This window comes from Oncorhynchus masou, chromosome 5 (assembly GCF_036934945.1).
Source record: "Oncorhynchus masou masou isolate Uvic2021 chromosome 5, UVic_Omas_1.1, whole genome shotgun sequence".
NCBI lineage: Eukaryota > Metazoa > Chordata > Actinopteri > Salmoniformes > Salmonidae > Oncorhynchus > Oncorhynchus masou.
In genome coordinates this window covers 30564542-30585151 of record NC_088216.1, presented here as the reverse complement: position 1 = coordinate 30585151, position 20610 = coordinate 30564542, and the positions used below count along the sequence as shown (strand labels likewise).

At 39.7% G+C, this 20610-nt stretch overlaps 1 protein-coding gene across 2 annotated transcripts in view; it reads right to left on the bottom strand.

Annotated features, from left to right (window-relative positions):
* Positions 1-19296, bottom strand: part of LOC135539404 (oocyte zinc finger protein XlCOF6-like) — a 32435-nt gene extending 13139 nt beyond the window's left edge. The window contains exons 1-3 of one of the 2 annotated variants that reach the window (XM_064965275.1): positions 18660-19296; positions 18082-18275; positions 17598-17766 (exon numbers count right to left, since the gene is read on the bottom strand). In XM_064965275.1, coding sequence (XP_064821347.1) covers positions 17598-17766; positions 18082-18275; positions 18660-19041 — 745 coding nt within the window. In that variant the 5' untranslated portion in view covers positions 19042-19296. The remainder of the gene's footprint in view (positions 1-17597; positions 17767-18081; positions 18276-18659) is intronic. The other variant, XM_064965276.1, reaches the window with a different exon arrangement.
* Between the last annotated feature and the right edge of the window lie 1314 nt (positions 19297-20610).

The following is a 20610-nucleotide window of genomic DNA, read 5'->3' as shown; positions in this document are numbered from 1 at the left end:
TTACATATTGTGATGACATGTTTGTTCAGTGTACATGTGTTTTAAAGACAACACTTCAATTGGACATTGGTGTGAGTGAGCAGGGGCCGGTTGTGTCTGACAAAGAGGGAGAGAGAGAAAATAGCCAAACTGACTTGCGCAAGTTACACAAATATGTTGCTGCGATATGTTGTCTATCATCTCATCTGGTAGTGTCTGTCTTGACTGCATCAAGAAGCCAGATAGCTACACTAGCCAGCTAAGTTAGTTAGCAAGGCATATTGAGGCTATTTAGAAGCGCTCCCCGCATCCTGGTCTACAACAACTCTATTCATGTTAAACAACAGCCTACCTGTTGGTTGATCATTGGAGCCTACTGCTTCTCATTTAGACAACTTTATTCCATAATTGTAATTAAATGTTGCATTGATTACAAATCTTCCACATGGCTTGGTACACATGGAGCTTCTGACAGTAGTGCTGCTTTGACTGACCGATAATAACAAAGCGTGTAGACTACCAGTCATTTTTATGATGCGCACTCCAGTGGGGGCATCCTCCTCAGTGAAATTTCATAAAAATGAAAATAGTGAAACATTAAAAAAGTTATCCTTTTTAGATAAAACTATACTAAATATATGAATTTGTCACCAAATAAAATGGTTAAAATACACTGTTTTGCAATGAAGGTCTACAGTAACTTCAACAGCACTGTCTGGGCTAGCACCATAGCGTAGCCGGAGGACAGCTAGCTTCCGTCCCCCTCTGGCTACATTGACTTCAATACAAAACCTAGGAGGTTGGTAGGCCTCACCCCCTTCCATAGACATATATGGTAATTATGACCACTTCCAGAGGACGTCCTCCAACCAATCAAAGCTTTTGCAGTATGAACTGACATGTTGTCCATCCAATCATAGATGTAGGATCAGAGAACGAACCTAGTGTGTTGTATTGGGATTGTGCCACAGAGCATTTTAGGCCTTCTCTGTGTTGAGAAGCTTGGTGACATCGTTGGATAGATTAACCTGTAGTGACGCCCATTAGCATAACGCAACAGACATAAATCTTCCTAGAAAATCTTCCTATCCATGAAAATCACAAGTGAAATATATTGGAACACAGCTTAGCGTTTTGTTAATCACCCTGTCATCTCAGATTTTCAAAACATGCTTTACAGCTAACGCTAGACAAGCATTTGTGTAAGTTTATCATAGCCTAGCATAGCATTATGCCTTGCTAGCAGCAGGCAAACTTGTCACGGAAATCAGAAAAGCAATGAAATTAAATTGTTTACCTTTGATGAACTTCGGATGTTTTCACTCACAAGACTCCCAGGTAGACAGCCAAAGTTCATTTTTTCCCAAAAGATCATTTTTGTAGGCGAAATAGCTCCGTTTGTTCTTCACGTTTGGCTGAGATATCGCCCGGAAATTGCGGTCACCACAACACCGAAAAATATTCCAAATTAGCTCCATAATATCGACAGAAACATGGCAAACGTTGTTTAGAATCCATCCTTAAGGTGTTTTTCTAATATCTATTCGATAATATATCCGTCGGGACAATTCCTTTTTCTGTAGGACCGATTGGAGTAATGGCTACATCTGCACTTTACGTGAAAATCTCTCTCAGAGCCACCATGTGACCACCATACGGCTACTCTTTAACAGAAATGCGTAAAACTACGTCACAATGCTGTGGGGAATCCGTAGAAAGTGTAAGCTCATTGATGGTACATTCACAGCCATATAGGGAGTCATTGGAACGCAGCGCTTTCAAAACCTGGGGCACTTCCGGATTGGATTTTTCTCAGGCTTTCGCCTGCAACATCAGTTCTGTTATACTCACAGACAATATCTTTACAGTTTTGGAAACGTTAGAGTGTTTTCTATCCAAAGCTGTCAATTATATGCATATTCTAGCATTTTTTCCTGACAAAATATTCTGTTTAAAATGGGAACGTTTTTTTTTCAAAAATGAAAATACTGCCCCCTAACACCAAGAGTATAGAGTGATAGTTGACTTTCAATTCAAATTAGTTTTTTCAAATTACACAATATGGAGGAGGTATATTATAAATTGTTTTCTTGGGTTAAGAACTACATTTCTTGTCCAGTTAGTGCAATTTACAGTCGAGGCCAAAGGTTTTGAGAATTACACAAATATTAATTTGCCAAAGTCTGCTGCCTCAGTTTGTATGATGGCAATTTGCATATACTCCAGAATGTTATGAAGAGTGATCAGATGAATTGCAATTAATTGCAAAGTCCCTCTTTGCCATGCAAATGAACTGGATCCCCAAAAAACATTTCCACTGCATTTCAGCCCTGCCACAAAAGGACCGGCTGACATCATGTCAGTGATTCTCTCATTAACACAGGTGTGAGTGTTAACGAGGACAAGGCTGGAGATCACTCTGTCATGCTGATTGAGTTTGAATAACAGACTGGTAGCTTCAAAAGGAGGGTGGTGCTTGGAATCATTGTCCTTCCTCTGCCAACCATGGTTACCTGCAAGGAAACACGTGCCGTCATCATTGCTTTGCGCAAAAAGGGAATTAACAGGCAAGGATATTGCTGCCAGTAAGATTGCACCTAAATCAACCATTTATCAGATCATCAAGAACTTCAAGGAGAGCGGTTCAATTGTTGTGAAGAAGGCTTCAGGGCGCCCAAGGAAGTCCAGCAAGCGCCAGGACTGTCTCCTAAAGATGATTCAGCTGCACGATCGAGGCACCACCAGTACAGCGCTTGCTCAGAAATGGCAGCAGGCAGGTGTGAGTGCATCTGCACACACAGTGAGGCAATGTCTTTTGGAGGATGGCCTGGTGTCAAGGGCAGTAAAGAAGCCACTTCTCTCCAGGAAAAACATCAGGGACAGACTGATATTCTGCAAAGGGTACAGGGATTGGACTGCTGAGGACTGGGTTAAAGTCATTTTCTCGGATGAATCCCCTTTCCGATTGTTTGGGGCATCCAGAAAAAAGCTTGTCCGGAGAAGATAAGGTGAGCGCTACCATCAGTCCTGTGTCATGCCAACAGTAAAGCATCCTGAGACCATTCATGCGTGAGGTTGCTTCTCAGCCAAGGGAGTGGGCTCACTCACAATTTTGCCTAAGAACACAGCCATGAATAAAGAATGGTACCAACACATCCTCTCAGAGCAACTTCTCCCAACAATCCAGTTACAGTTTGGTGACGAACAATGCCCTTTCCAGCACCTTGCCATAAGGCAAAAGTGATAACTATGTGGCTCAGGGAACAAAACATTGATATTTTGGGGCCATGGCCAGGAAACTCCCCAGACCTTAATCCCATTGAGAACTTGTGGTCAATCCTCAAGAGGCGGGTGGACAAACAAAACCCAACAAATTCTGACAAACTCCCAGCATTGACTATGCAAAAATGGGCTGCCATCAGTCAGGATGTGGCCCAGAAGTTAATTGGCAGCATGCCAGGGCGGATTGCAGAGGTCTTGAAAAAGAAGGGTCAACACTGCAAATATTGGCTCTTTGCGCAAACTTCATGTAATTGTCAATAAAAGCCTTTGACACTTATGAAATGCTTGTAATTAAGTAAGTATTCCATAGTAACATCTGACAAAAATATCTAAAGACACTGAAGCAGCAAACTTTGTGAAAATTAATATTTGTGTCATTGTCAAAACTTTTGGCCACGACTGTACACTTAGGTTGTAGACATTAAAACTCGTTTTTCAGCCACTCCAGAAATTTCTTGTTAACAAACTATAGTTTTGCCAAGTCGGTTAGGACATCTACTTTGTGCATAACACAAGCAGTTTTTCCAACAATTGTTTACAGACAGATTATTTCCCTTATAATTCACTGTATCACAATTCCAGTGGGTCAGAAGTTTACATACACTAAGTTGACTGTGCCTTTAATAAACAGCTTGGACAATTCCAGAAAATGTAATGGCTTTAGAAGCTTCTGATAGGCTACTTGACATAATTTGAGTCAATTGGAGGTGTACCTGTGGATGTATTTCAAGGCCTACCTACAAACGCAGTGCCTCTTTGCTTGACATCATGTGAAAATCCAAAGAAAAGAGCCAAGACCTCAGAAAAAAAATTGTAGACCTCCACAAGTAATTTTTCCAACAATTGTTTACAACCAGATTATTTCACTAATAATTCACGGTATCACAATTCCAGTGGGTCAGAAGTTTACATACACTAAGTTGACTGTGCCTTTAAACAGCTTGGAAAATCCCAGAAAATCCCATGGCTTTAGAAGCTTCTGATAGGCTCCTTGAGAAAATTTTAGGCAATTGGAGGTGTACCTGTGGATGTATTTCAAGGCCTACCTTCAAAATCAGTGCCTCTTTGCTTGACATCATGGGAAAATCTAAAGAAAAGAGCCAAGACCTCAGAAAAAATATTGTAGACCTCCACAAGTCTGGTTCATCCTTGGGAGCAATTTCCAAACGCCTGAAGGTACCACATTCATCTGTAGAAACAATAGTACGCAAGTATAAACACCATGGGACCACGCAGCCATCATACCGCACAAGAAGGAGACGCGTTCTGTCTCCAAGAGATGAATCCCAGAACAACAGCAAACGACTTTGTGAAGCTGCTGGAGGAAACAGGTACAAAGGTATCTATATCCACAGTAAAACAAGTCCTATATCGACATAACCTGAAAGGCCGTTCAGCAAGGAAGAAGTCACTGCTCCAAAACTGCCATAAAAAAAAGCCAGATTACGGTTTGCAACTGCATATGGGGGACAAAGATCGTAACTTTTGGAGGAATGTCCTCTGGTCTGATGAAACAAAAATACAACTGTTTGGCCATAATGACCATTGTTCTGTTTGAAAAAAAAGGGGGCACGCTAACAAGCCGAAGAACACCATCCCAACCATAAAGCACAGGGTGGCAGCATCATGTTGTGGGAGTGCTTTGCTGCAGGAGGGACTGGTACTTCACAAAATAGATGGCATAATGAGGTAGGAAAATTATGTGGATATATTGAAGCAACATCTCAAGACATCAGTCAGGAAGTTAAAGCTTGGTCGCAAATGGGTCTTCCAAATGGACAATGACCCCAAGCATACTTCCAAAGTTGTGGCAAAATGGCTTAAGGAGTGGCATCACAAAGCCCTGACCTCAATCCCATAGAAAATGTGTGGGCAGAACTGAAAAAGCTTTTTCAGTTCTGCCCACACATTTTCTATGGGATTAAGGTCAGGGCTTTGTGATGCCACATCTTAAGCCATTTTGCCACAACTTTGGAAGTTTAAAGTCACAGCGAGCAAGGAGGCCTGCAAACCTGGCTCAGTTACACCAGCTCTGACAGGAGGGATGGGCCAAAATTCACCCAACTTATTTTGGGGAGCTTGTGGAAGGCTACCCGAAACGTTTGACCCAAGTTTTAAAAAATGTAAAGGCAATGCTACTAAATACTAATTGAGTGTACAGTATGTAAACTTCTGACCCACTGGGAATGTGATGAAAAAATAAAAGCTGAAATAAATCATTCTTTCTAATATTATTTTGACATATCAAATTCTTAAAATAAAGTGGTGATCCTAACTGACCTAAGACAGGGAATTTTTACTACGATTAAATGTCAGGAATTGTGAAAAACTGAGTTTAAATGTATTTGGCTAAGGTGTATGTAAACTTCCGACTTCAACTGTATTTAAAGTTGCCTTGCTAACTTCAGTAGCTAACTACCAGCGCGAGTGTGCAGACTTTTTGTTGAAGAACCCCTTTCATTCTCTGGAGTACACGGAAAAGGTGTGAATTAAAAGCGAGGGTCGTCCTCTACCTGAGATCAGTTTCATGAAGAATGATGAAAAGGTGAGAGCATTCAATATCAACTGGTATCAAATGTATAGCTGGTTAACAGGGAGCCTGTCATTAAGCCACCTGTAATTGCACTTTACGATTCTTTACAAGCTGAACATCTTTTCTGGGATGTCAAAAACAATTCCGAATGATTTGATAGCTTCCATCGCATAATCCATTAAACGTTAGATTAAAGAGAGAGGTTGAGGCAGCACATTTGTTCCCCGCATGCACTCAAGTAGGCTTTGCACTTTCCTCCAGTATTTATTTAGCAAAGACAATAACACATAATCACTCCGGACAGGCACAAGCAAAAACTCATGACATAAATGTTGCCGCAGCCTCGGCTACACCTAAACATTAGAAATCTGACATGCTTTATGGGATGAAAACGAGATTATTTTTCCGTCTGATCAACTGCAGGCTACTAATAAGAGCGGCTGCATGCAGCCTATGCTCCCTGTCCATCTGGTCAGGGTAAACTAATTGGTAACGTTATGTACTTATAGTCCATATGTGTGTCAGGAGAAAATGTGAATTTGATCACATTTCTATTATATTCAAAATTGGGCTGGCTAGGCTGCCTATACGTTTGTCATCCAAAATTATTACCAGGAATGAATCAATCAACATAATAGTGATGGCATGTGTCATTTTATTTACAAGGCCTACAGTTGCATAGGCCTGCATGATGCAAACATGCATAAAGCCAGCTCAGCCCTGTGAATTCCATTGTCTATCAGTTGTTATCTACGTGTCTGAGTAGAGGAAATCCCCCTTCTAATCTAGTCTAAATATAATTAATATGAACAAATATAAGGAAGCTGCAGTTTGACAGGGTTTTCATCAATCATTTTTTTTAAACAATGTGACTTGATTAGGAAAAAAATGGTCCCATCATAGCCCATATAAAACATTTTTACAACGGATCACTGTCATGCCTTATTGGGTCCAGAATTTTCATAGTTAGGTTAACCTATCAGGAAAACCCCACCGCTCTGGGACCTATGGTGCCACTAGTCTGCTTGCAGTTGTCAGTTATCGTCAGGTACGTGGATGATCAGGGCTTTATTCAGGAACGTTTCTTGGGCTACTTTGATGTGTCAAGTGGACGAGATGCGCAGTCTGTGTTTGACTACATTAATTTTGAGATGCCGGAGTTTAACTTCATAGAGAAACCATCCAAACCTACGATGGCGCAGCTGTAATATAATGTATCTGCTATTTGTATTTACAGCTAAGTCCCCTCCTGTTCCCTGATTAACAGGTGATGACGACTCCGCTCCACTACTATTGTCAACTTTCTCCTGACATGAACTGAAGCCACAACGTCTCATGTACCTGTTTATCCACTGGCACATTGAATGTTTTCCTTCCAAGCACTGCGAGTACCCCTATCAATTTTCTCTCATTGCTGTATGTAGAGTCAATCACATACACAAATCACATTATTATAGATCAAAGACTTTACTCTTTGCTTAGACTAACTCATTCTTAGCTCTTTTGTCTAACTGTGTAGTATGTTGTGTTATTGTTTTTGTCTTCCCAGTAAAATCCTATCCTACACTGGTCAAGCCTCTGAACACCTCAACTCATGCCACATACCCTCATTCAATCACTGCTGTGATCCTTTTCCAACACTGTGTAAGTAGCCCTCTCATTCCCCTTCCCCAAAATATTGTACTATAAATGTCTTTATTAAATGCTTTAGGTTAAAAATAATTTGTCTTTGATGATTTTTGAAACACACTTTGTGGTCTCTGTGCATTCCGTGCCTATACCATGGGTCTCCCATCCTCCTCAATTCTTTAAGTCACCAGCCTCCACTGGCACACTCATAAAAACTGTAATATAACTGTTGTTTTATTAAAATGCCTAATGACATGGTCAATCCTTGTATGTAGCAAAGTCACAGACAATTTTATAAAAACATTTCCAAAGTATTTATTAATTATTTTTTTTTATTATTAAAAAATATTTGCAAGTAAATAATACTAACATTCCTTCAGATATTCAAATATTCGGACAACCGTGCTCATCCCTATTTTAATCCTACCCTGTGATGTCACAGATAAGAAGAAAGGTCCTAAAAAATGCTTATCCTTTTAACCAAAGATCACATATGTAGAAACTGGTTTGGTGCTGGATATAATGAATGAAGTTGAAAAGTGGTAGAATTGTCCTTTAACGCCTTCTGTGCTACGGGGAGGGAATCTGATTTGATTGTTCCTCAACTCACACCTCAAACACTTAATTCAGGTTACAGTGGAGTTAGCCTGCCCCGAAAAACTTGACAACGGGTACTTGCATACGGGTAAAAATGAGAGATTTGTGCACTGATAAATGCCTAAATTGGCATGCAGTGGCTGTACAGTAACATGCTATACATGACGTCAGAGCTCTGACTCTGCACTTCTCAGCGCCGTATGGGTTTTGACTGACAGCCGTTCTGAACTTGAGCCCCTCGCACGACAAGAAGTTGCCCCCATCCCTCCCACCAATTTGGCAGCTTTTATACATTTTTTTGTTGCTTAAGTGAGGGAATTGCTGTAAATTAAGAGGAGTATGTATTTTGAAAGATGAGACGTTGAGGATTATAATAAATATTGCTTTGACGTCATACAAGCAAACCAAACACCCGTGAATCTAAATATGGACTTCACACTTCCATATCATACAACTCATGTCATAAACACTGAGTGTCCAAAACATTAAGGTTAAGGTTGGGTTCCTTCCGTGACAAAGACTGACCAGCTGAATCCAGATGAAAGCCATGATCCTTATTGATGTCACCGGTTAAATCCACTTCAATCAGTGTAGATGTAGGCTGAGGAGATTTTTAAGCCTTCAAATCAAATTTTATTTGTCACATGCGCCGAATACAACCGGTTGCAGACCTTACCATGAAACGCTTACTTACAAGCAGTTAAACAACAATGCAGTTAAGAAAAATAAGTTTAAAAAAATATTTACTAAATAAACTAAATCAAAAAAATTCTAAAGTAACATTAAAATAACAATAACGAAACTGATTCAGAGGGGTTGGGTTAAATGCGGAAGAAACATTTCAGTTGAAGGCATTCAGTTATACAACTGACTAGGTATCCACCTTTCCCTATATACAGGGGGTACTGGTACCGAGTCAATGTTAGTTGTCGAGCTAATTGAGGTTACATGTACAGTACCAGTCAAAGGTTTGGACACACCTAATCATTTAAGGTTTTTTCATTATTTGAACTATTTTATACATTTTAGAATAATAGCGAAGACATCAAAACTATGAAATAACACATACGGAATCAAGTAGTAACCAAAAGATTTTTATATTTGAGATTCTTCAAAGTAGCCACCCTTTGCCTTGATGATAGCTTTGCACACTCTTGGTATTCTTCTAACTCGGGTTCAGATCCTCGGAGCTCCCAGCCTCAACAGAACATGAGGCTGCCTGAGAGACCGGCCCATTCAACATCACCAGCTGTCATCATAGGCAGCTCTATGGTGAGAAACATCTCGGTCCCCAAGGCAAAAACTCTGTGCTACCCAGGAGCACAAGTACAGGACATAACAAGGCTGCTTCCGACTGTTCTACCACAGATGCCGGGAGCTGACACTGTCATAGTCCATGTGGGGGTCAAACGACATCAGAAGGGCTAGCTCGGAACATTTGAAAATGGATTTTAAAGAACAGATTTTAGCATTAAAAGACTCAAATAAATGGCCAATAATTTCAGGTTCTCTACCATTGTGACAATGAGTCATCAACCTAGTGGTTAGAGCATTGGACTAGTAACCGAAAGGTTGCAAGTTCAAATCCCCGAGCTGACAAGGTACAAAATCTGTCGTTCTGCCCCTGAACAAGCAGTTAACCCATTTTTCCTAGGCCGTCATTGAAAATAAGAATTTGTTCTTAACTGACTTGCCTAGTAAAATACAAAAAAACACAATGTAAGTAATTTAATTTATGTACCCCTAATTGCACCAAATACATCTGTTTATCCTACAGCTATTGTATGCAGTAATCATGACCCTATAAACCAGAGTTACACTGTTAGCACTGAGGCGGTGTGCAATAGTAGGAAGACCCCTTTATGCAGCTCACCCTGCACTATCAGCTCTAATGTAAATAACATGAGTAAGTCTACCTCTGATAAACTTCCCATTAAAGCATTAAAAACAATCAAGCAACCCAGAAAAGTGCTAAAAATAGCCCATATAACATATGTAGCCTAAGAAACAAGATCCATGAAGACAATAACTTGCTTGTAACAGATGACATTCATATTCTGACTATCTCTGAAACTCACTTAGATAATACCTTTGATGAGACAGTGGTAGCAATACATGGTTATAACATCTACCGAAAATACAGAAATGCCAACGGAGGCGGTGTTGCTGTCTATGTTCAGAACCACATTCCTGTAAAGCTTAGAGACAATCTTAATGTTAAATACTGTTGAAGTAATATGGCTACAGGTTCATCTGCCTCACCTAAAGTCCATTCTGGTGGGAAGCTGCTATAGACCACCAAGTGCTAACAATCAGTAACTGTAAAATATGTGTCAAATGCTTGATAATGTATGTGATATCAACTGAGAAGTATATTTTCTGGGTGATTTAAATATTGACTGGCTATCATCAAGCTGCCCACTCAAGAAAAAACGTCAAACTGTAACCAATGCCTGCAACCTGGATCAGGTTGTCAGTCAACCTACCAGAGTAGTTACAAACAGCACAGGAATTAAATCATCAACATGTATTGATCACATCTTTCCTAACACTGCAGATATTTGCTTTAAAGCAGTATCCAAATCCATAGGATGCAGTGATCACAATATAATAACCATATGTAGGAAAGTTCCAACGGCTGGGCCTAATATTGTATAAGAGGTCATACAATAAGTTTTGTAGTGATTCATATGTTGATGATGTAAAGAATATTTGCTGGTCTGTGGTGTGTAATGAGGAGCAACCAGACGCTGCACTTGACGCATTTATGAAACTACTTATTCCAGTTACTAATAAGCAGCACCCATTAAGAAAATGACTGTAAAAATGGTTTAATCCCCTTGGATTGATGAGGAATTTAAAAATTGTATGGTTGAGAGGGATGAGGCAAAAGGTATAGCAATTACGTCTGGCAGCCAAACTGATTGGCAAACGTACTGCAAATTAAGAAATCATGAGACTAAACGAAATAAAAAGAAACTACACCATGAAACAAAGATAAATTATATGAAGAATGATAGAAAAAAGCTTTGGGGCACCTTAAATTAAATTTTTGGGGAAAAAAAGCCAACTCGGCTCCTTCATTCATTGAATCAGATGGCTCATTCATCACAAAGCACACTGATATTGCAAACTACTTTAATGCCGTTTTCATTGGCAAGATAAGCAAAAGTAGGGATGACATGCCAGCAACAAACGCTGACACTACACATCTAAGTATATCGGACCAAATAATGAAAGACAAGAATTGTACTTCTGAATTCCATAAAGTCAGTGTGGAAGAGGTGAAAAAAATGATTGTTGTCTATCAACAATGACAAGCCACCGGGGTCTGATAATCTGGATGGAAAATTATTGAGGATAATAGCAGATGATATTGCCACTCCTATTTTTCACATCTTCAATTTAAGCCTACTTGAGACCGTGTGCCCTCAGGCCTGGGGGGGAGCTAAAGTCGTTACGCTACCCAAGAATAGTAAAGCCCCCTTTACTGGCTCAAACACCCGACCAATCAGCCTGTTACCAACCCCTAGTAAGCTTCTGGAAAAAATAGTGTTTGACAAGATACAATGCTATTTCACAGTAAACAAATTGACAACAGAATTTCAACATGCTTATAGGGAAGGACACTCGACAAGCACGGCACTTACACAAATGATGACAGGCTGAGAGAAATTGACGATAAAATTATTGTGACGGGTGTCTTGTCAGACTTCAGAGCAGCTTTTGTCATTATCAATCATAGTCTGCTGCTGGAAAAACATATGTGTTATGGCTTTACACCCCCTGCTATAATGTGGATAAAGAGTTACTTGTCTAACAGAACACAGATGGTGTTCTTTAATGGAAGCCTCTCAAATATAATCCAGTTAGAATTACCAAGGGTAGCTGTTTAGGCCCCGTGCTCTTTTCAAGTTTTACTAACGACATGCCACTTACTTTGAGTAAAGCCAGAGTGTCTATGTATGCAGATGACTCAACAATATACACATCAGCTACTACAGCGACTGAAATGACTGCAACACTCAACAAAGAGCTGCAGTTAGTTTCAGAGTGGGTGGCAAGGAATAAGTTAGCCCTACATATTTCCAAAACTAAAGTATTGTATTCGGAAATAAACCCTAAACCTCAACTAAATATTGTAATAAATAATGTGGAAATTGAGCAAGTTGATATGACTAAACTGCTTGAAGTAACATTAGATTGTAAACTATCATGGTCAAAACATATTGATGCAGTAGTAGCTAAGATGAGGAGAAGTCTGTCTATAATAAAGCGATGCTCTGCCTTCTTAACAACACTATCAACAAGGCAGGTCCTACAGGCCCTAGTTTTGTCGCACCTTGACTACTGTTCAGCCGTGTGGTCAGGTGCCACAAAAAAGGACTTAGGAAAATTGCAATTGGCCCAGAACAGGGCAGCACGGCTGGCCCTTGGATGTACACAGAGAGCTAACATTAATAATATGCATGTCAATCTCTCATGGCTGAAAGTGGAGTAGAGATTGTCTTCATCACTACTTTTACTTATGAGAGGTATTGACATGTTGAATGCACCGAGCTGTCTGTCTAAACTACTGGCACACAGGTTGGACACACATACATACCCCACAAGACATGCCACAAGAGGTCTCTTCTAGAGGTCGACCGATTAATCAGAATGGCCGATTAAATAGGGCCGATTTCAAGTTTTAATAACACTCGGATATCGGAATTTTTGGACACCGATTTGGCCGATTTAAAATAAATAAAAAATGTACACCTCTATTTAACTAGGCAAGTCAGTTAAGAACATATTTTTATTTTCAATGACGGCCTAGGAACGGTGGGTAAACTGCCTTGTTCAGGGGCAGAACGACAGATTTTTACCTTGTCAGCTCGGGGATTCAATCTTGCAACCTTAGTTAATTAGTCCAACGCTCTAACCACCTGCCTCTCATTGCACTCCCTGAGGAGCCTATCTGTTACGCAAATGCAGTAAGAAGCCAAGGTAAGTTGCAAGCTAGCATTAAACTTATCTTATAAAAAAACAATCAATCAATCATAATCACTAGTTAACTACACATGGTTGATGATATTACTAGTTTATCTAGCGTGTCCTGCGTTGCATATAATCGATGCGGTGCGCATTCGCAGAAAAAGGACTGTTGTTGCTCCAATGTGTACCTAACCATAAACATCAATGCCTTTCTTAAAATCAATACACAGAAGTATATATTTTTAAACCTGCATATTTAGCTCAAATAAATCCAGGTTAGCAGGCAATATTAACCAGATGAAATTGTGTCACTTCTCTTGCGTTCATTGCACGCAGAGTCAGAGTATATGCGATAATAATAAACGTTTTGTTTTCGAAATGATAGTTTCCAGATTCGACCATATTACTTTCGTGCATTTTACCAGCAGCGCTTCACTGTGCTTCAAGCATTGCACTGTTTATGACTTCAAGCCTATCAACTCCCGAGATTAAGCTGTGTGAAATGGCTAGATAGTCAGCGGGATGCGCGCTAATAGCGTTTCAAACGTCACTCGCTCTGAGACTTGGAGTAGTTGTTCCCCTTGCTCTGCACGGGTTACGCTGCTTCGAGGGTGGCTGTTGTCGATGTGTTCCTCGTTCGAGCCCAGGTAGTGTAGGAGCAAACCATTAAGGAGAGCAAAAGCATTAAATATAAATAGGTCTAGTTGCCAGGCTGAAGTAGCAAGGACATGCACATTAAGAGAAGATGACACCAGGCCATATGCACCCAGATAATACTCTATTTTTGAAAGAGTACATTAACCAAGACCATACGTACATTTATGACAGCTGGACGTACTATGGTCAGCAGGATACAGGAAGAAAGATGGAAGCAAGATAACTGATGACTAACACGTGAAACATAAGCATGCAATGGATACATTATTTTTAGGACGTGAAAAGGGTTCTACCATCGTTATAACCTAACCAAAAGCAGATATGAGCGTTAGTGGGCGTGAAGATGTGAAGAAAATAATGGACAGGTCAAGGGAAGCTATTTTCATATAGAGGGAGGGGACTCTATACGTTATGCAAAGACAGAATCCTATAAAGGCAGGACTCTGTAATATGAGAATTTGGTCTCTTTCCATGGAGGGACTCGGCCCTGTTATGTTTGTGATAGGGTCATTCCATGGAAGGGCTCAGTTTTGCTACTTTGTATTAAAGTGTATATTGAATTCACAAGTTCTTGTAAGAGTGTTATATTTCTGAGACGATTCTCCACGACAGTAGGAGCGAGGAGAGGGACAGAAGCTATACTGTTACACTGGCAATACTAAATTGCCTATAAGAACATCCAATAGTCAAAGGTATATTGAATACAAATGGTATAGAGAGAAATAGTCCTATAAATACCTTATTAACTACAACCTAAAACCTCTTACCTTGGAATATTGAAGTCTCATGTTAAAAGGAACTACCAGCTTTCATATGTTCTCATGTTCTGAGCAAGGAACTTAAACGTTAGCTTTTTTACATGGCACATATTGTACTTTTACTTTCTTCTCCAACACTTTGTTTTTGCATTATTTAAACCACATTGAACATGTTTCATTATTTATTTGAGGTTTAAAAAAAATGTATTGATGCATTATATTAAGTTAAAATAAGTGTTCATTCAGTATTGTTGTAATTGTCATTATTACAAATAAATGTTTTTTTTGTTTTTTTAATCGGCCGATGAATCGATTTCGGCTTATTTTGGCCCTCCATTAATCGGTATCGGCGTTGAAAAATCATAATCGGTCGACCTCTAGTCTCTTCACAGTCCCCAAGTCCAGAACAGACTATGGGAGGCACACAGTACTACATAGAATTCCATGTAGTCATGGCTCTATCTACATCAAGTAACTGATGCAAGCAGCAAAATTAGATTTTAAAAAACAGATTAAAAAACACCTTATGGAACAGCAGGGACTGTGAAGCAACACAAACATTGGCACAGACATATATACACACACACACACTATAAATACACATGGATGTAGTACTGTAGATATGTGGTAGTGGTGGAGTAGGGGCCTGGGGGCACACAGTGTGTTGTGAAATCTGTGAATGTATTGTAATGATTTTAAAATTGTATAAACTGCCTTAATTTTGCTGGACCCCAGGAAGAGCAGCTGCTGCCTAATGGGGATCCATAATAAATACACATACAAAATGAGGTAGTCAACTGGAATGCATTTCAATTAAGAGGTGTGCCTTGTTAAAAGTTAATTTGTGGAATTTCTTTCCATCTTAATGCATTTGAGCCAATCAGTTGTATCGTGACAAGGTAGGGGTAGTATACAGAAGATAGCCCTATTTGGTAAAAGACCAAGTCCATATTATGTCCAGAACAGTACAGAATCAAGTGGTCCACCACCCAAAGGACATCCAGCCAACTTGACACAACTGTGGGAAGCATTGGAGTCAACATAGGCCAGCATCCCTGTGGAACACTTTCAACACCTTCTAGAGTCCATGCCCCAACAAATTGACGCTGTTCTGAGGGCAAAACGGAGTGTAACTCAATATTAGGAAGGTGTACCTAATGTTTTGTACACTCAGTGTACAGTGTCAAAGTTTAGGATCACTATGTTTGTTGTACAGTTACAAGATGTCATACTCTGAGTAGTTCTTAAAATTAAAAAAAAAAATAAGCTAAACGTTCTGATCTGTTGCGTCAGCCTCATTACGTCGTCTTTTTTAAAGCTAATGGTTGTATTAATTTGAGATCTATCACATCCCACAACTGTCCCAGACTATGTTTAGAATATTTATTTCTTGCACAGATTAGGTCAACTTTTGTACTATGGGGGACAGTAGATTGACATAGGTTAGTGCTGTTGCTATTCGTTAGGCCTACTCATCTTGTTGGCTGACGAAAAGTAAATGTGGACAGTTCTTCCGAATATCTTCAATATGCACCTCGGAATAGGATAAGGACGCGTGCAGTTGCGTCCCCGATAGACACATTGGGGACGCAACTGCAAGTGTCCTTATCCTATGCACGCGTTCTTATCCTATTACAAGTGTCTTCACTTGAAGCCTGTGAGAAAGACGAAGAGCCATTTGAGTGAGATGATAGTTGCTTCGGAGCAGGCAGCACTCAGGGAAAGGGCTGCAAATGGGATTTTTTTAGGGTGTATTATGGCCACACAAAGGGGATGCCGCCGGGAAATTCAAGGCATTATCAAGTACTTGTCAAATTGTGAATGAGGGACTGATGAAGTGTGTAGAAACAAAGCAGAGCCCATGCCTTTCAGGCAACTTTTTTCAAATCATCATTAGTCACATCATGCAGCCTGACAATGTATTAAACATCTAAATATATAGCCCAATGTTTGTAGAACAACTAAAGTTACATTAATAACACTAAATTGAGCATATAAGAGTACCAATGTATTTGTTAACTGCTCAACACAGAATAGCCGCATGTGCACACTCCCTCAAATTGTTTGGAGAAAATATCCCTTCTATATTATTCAGCTTTGTTCAATTGTATTATTCACACTATAAAATAATGCCATGGAATTCTAAGCAAATCTTATCTGCTAAATGAACAAGTGTAGCCCACAGTCATATGTTAGGTCCTGATCTGGCTATGCCATTTTTTTTATTTTTTACCTTTATTTTACTAGGCAAGTCAGTTAAGAACAAATTCTTATTTTCAATGACGGCCTAGGAACAGTGGGTTAACTGCTTGTTCTGGGGCAGAACGACAGATTTGTACCTTGTCAATTTGTAAGTCGCTCTGGATAAGAGCGTCTGCTAAATGACTTAAATGTAAATGTTGTCAGCTCGGGGATTTGAACTTGCAACCTTTTGATTACTAGTCCAACGCTCTAACCACTAGGCTACCCTGCCGCCCCATAAGGACAACTCAGAGTATGCTATTCTGTTCTTCTGAAGTAGAATACATTTTCTCCATATCATGTTTCTTTAGACCAGTCTAAAATAAAATCATGGATTTATTGTGAAGGTGTAGGCTATATTACATGGATTTATTGTGATGGTGTAGGCTATATTACATGGATTTATTGTGAAGGTGTAGGCTATATTACATGGATTTATTGTGATGGTGTAGGGTATATTACATGGATTTATTGTGAAGGTGTAGGCTATATTACATGGATTTATTGTGAAGGTGTAGGCTATATTACATGGATTTATTGTGATGGTGTAGGCTATATTACATGGATTTATTGTGATGGTGTAGGCTATATTACATGGATTTATTTGACTTTTTAAAATGTAGATGTTCCAAAGTTCTGCATCAGTGGCTTGTAGGCTGTGTGTGGAAGCCAGACGATGCTAAATGTGTTTAAGATTAATTAACGGTCAATTACTGTGAGACCGACAGTTATTTGCTTGACAATCACCGGCTGACTAAATTTCGAGACCATCAACAGCCCTACATGAGACCAAAACGGTTGCACTGTATAGCCCTGACAGATGAGCTGCTAATCAACACTAAATAGCTATGTTTTGCAAATATGGGTCAATAAATAAATATTGATCAATTAATGAACTGTTACAGAAGAAGACTGGAGTCTAATCCACACACCATTATTCTTACCTGATGACATTGAATCTGAATCTCCCTTTTCATCTCCTTCTCTCGCAGTTCCACTCAGCCCTGGTGTTTTCCTGCAATCGACTAGCCACACAGACACCCTCTTCAGACCCCACAGTGAGGCACGACCTGGGGACTCCGGGAGAGGGGAGGGGGGTGGGAAAGACGTGTCCTGGAAAACACATATGTGTAAATAATGACAGAATCAATTTAGGGTGGGAAACTCTCCTACATGTCAAAGAAATTTGAATTATCAAAAGTCTCAGCAGTCTTTCTTTGACTCCTCTCATTCTCTGGACCTCCTTTCCAAATTGTATTGGAAGAGAAAGTCCAATCAGAATCACCTTTATTTGCCAAGTACATTTACATATATAGGACATTTGGAGGAACCTCAAATATTATCCTCTAATGTATTCAAAGAAGGAGGTTGAAGAATCAAGGAAGGACTGTTGAGAACCAAAACACTCAATGACTGGGAAATAATTACCTCCAGCCGGTTGCTAGGAAACCAATCCTTGTCCTCCATGTCCCATTCTTCATTGCAGTGAATAACATTGCCATCATCATCAACAGTCTGGCTGGGACTCATGGGAGCCACACTATATTCTTGCTGTACTTTTCTGATGTCCTCTTTCACTATACAGCCCTGGGAGGGCCAGAAAACAGCATTTTGCCTTGGTTCTGTAAAGGGAAGAGTTCAGCCATTGGTTAAAACAAAGGGTGTAGCTGGCTTTCTACCTGATTCCAGGCATATCACTCTCTAAATCCTAGGACCTTCAGCCAGAGAGCGAACTCTGAATACAAACTAAACTAAAATGAAAAGGAAAAAAAAACGGAGGTCAGTAGAATGCCTCCACAACTGTTTTTAAGACAATACCAAAGATTTGTATAACTAACCCGAGATACACCACACTCTGTTGTTTCCAAAGGGATCAAATTAAGCATACTGGGCAGAACCAATTTTAACTAACCTTAACCTGCTGCATAAGTTCTCCTAAACCTGCTACGAAAAATCTGTAAAATCCCTTCTAGACAAAACCTTGTTCTATATGTGACAAAACTCACTGGTGTCTTCAGTCTCACCTCCTGCCTCCTCTTTCAGTTCCAAAACGTCTTCCTCCTCCTTTATTGAGATAGCTATCTCTTCCTCTTTCATTATACAATATTCTTCTTCTTCTTCTTTCAATGTGATAGTCTCCTCTTTCATTCTGAATTCGTCTACTTCCTCTTTTACTACAAAAGGTCCTTTATCTTCGTTCACCATAACAGCCCCCTCTTCTTTCGATGTGATAGCCTCCTCTTTCTCCTTCGTCGTTCTGAAAGCTTCTTCCTCTCCTTTTACTGTATCCCCGTCTTCTTCTTTTACGACAATGTTCAGCCCCAGAGGTTCTTTCTCTGTCCAGCAGACCTCTTTTTCAGCAGCCGGGGAGAAGCTTTGTGAGCTCATTGTCGGGGATGTTAGCTAGCTAGCATGAGCGACTGCCCTGGTGCTAGGCTCAGTATCAGTCTTAAATTGCAAATTCCGTTTAAATCAACTAGTACATACGTTATCCGAATCGGGTTTAAAACACAACTATTCATGTAGCTATACAAAAAAATTGTCTAAAGTGATGCAATTGATCGGTTTAATGTTGGCTAACAAGCTACCGGTACAGAGATGGCTGAATCAGTAGCTATGTTGTTGTTGAAGAAGCGTCTTCTTCTACTTGTATTCTATCAGCAGCACAAACGATGACGTCCTGTTTGTATGGTAATGAGGAAATATTCTAAATAGAACCGCGCATTTCAAAACATTGCAATGTGGATAGCTCATTCACTGATATTTGAAGTGCAATGAGTCGTTCATGAAAACAAATAAAAAACATGGTTTTAAAAACCTTTTTTTTAATAACAATAATTAAAATGTTTTAAAAAAATACAATGTTGACACTGGTGTGTTGAGAATATTCAGCTGTAGAGAGAAAAGTTCTACCTGTCTCAGCTAAAGTGGGGTGGGAAATACTCAGTAGGGACTCCAAATGGTTCGTTTTGGAGGGGGTCAACCTCCTGCTGGCTTTTTACTCTGCACAGTTGAAGTGGAAGTTTACATACATCTTAGCCAAATACATTTAACCTCCGTATTTCAACTGTATACATATAAAAGGCCTCGGGGACGGGGGCCCTGTCCCCGAGGCCTTTTATATATATATATACAGTTGAAGCCTTTTGCCTTTTGGTACGCCATCGTAAATAAGAATTTGTTCTTAACTGACTTGCCCAGTTAAATAAAGGTTAAATAAATCAAATAAATAAAAATAGACTAGGTAATGGTACTCCTTGTATATAGCCTTATTATTGTTTCTATTGGGTTACTATTTCCTTTTTATTTAGCAAATATGTGTGTTATTTTTTTAACCTCAGCATTGTTGGTTAACTGCTTGTCAGTAAGAGTTTCACTGTAAAGTCTACACCTGTTGTATTCGGCTGTCACGCCCTGACCTTAGAGAACCTTTTATTTCTCTATTTTGGTTAGGTCAGGGTGTGACTAGGGTGGGTAGTCTAGTTTTTTTTATTTTCTATGTGGCCTGGTATGGTTCCCAATCAGAGGCATCTGTCTATCGTTGTCTCTGATTGGGGATCATATTTAGGCAGCCTTTTCCCATCTGTTGTTTGTGGGATCTTGATTTTGTATTGTTGCTTTTTCGCCCTACAAAGCTGAACGTTTCGGTTTGTTACTCTTTCTTGTTTTGTGCCGGTTATCATAAATAACAATGATTCACCTAACACACGGTGCATCTTGGTCCGACCATCCTTCCAATAACGATCGTTACATCGGCGCATGTGACCAGTCAAATTTGATAATGTCACACTAATGCAGTGCCTTCAGAAATTATTCACACCCCTTGACTATTCCCACATTTGTTTTGTGACAGACTGAATATTAAAATAGATTAAATCACTGGCCTACACACAATACCCCATAATGTCAAAGTGTAATGAATGCAGACATTTTTACTAAATGAAAGGCTGAAATGTC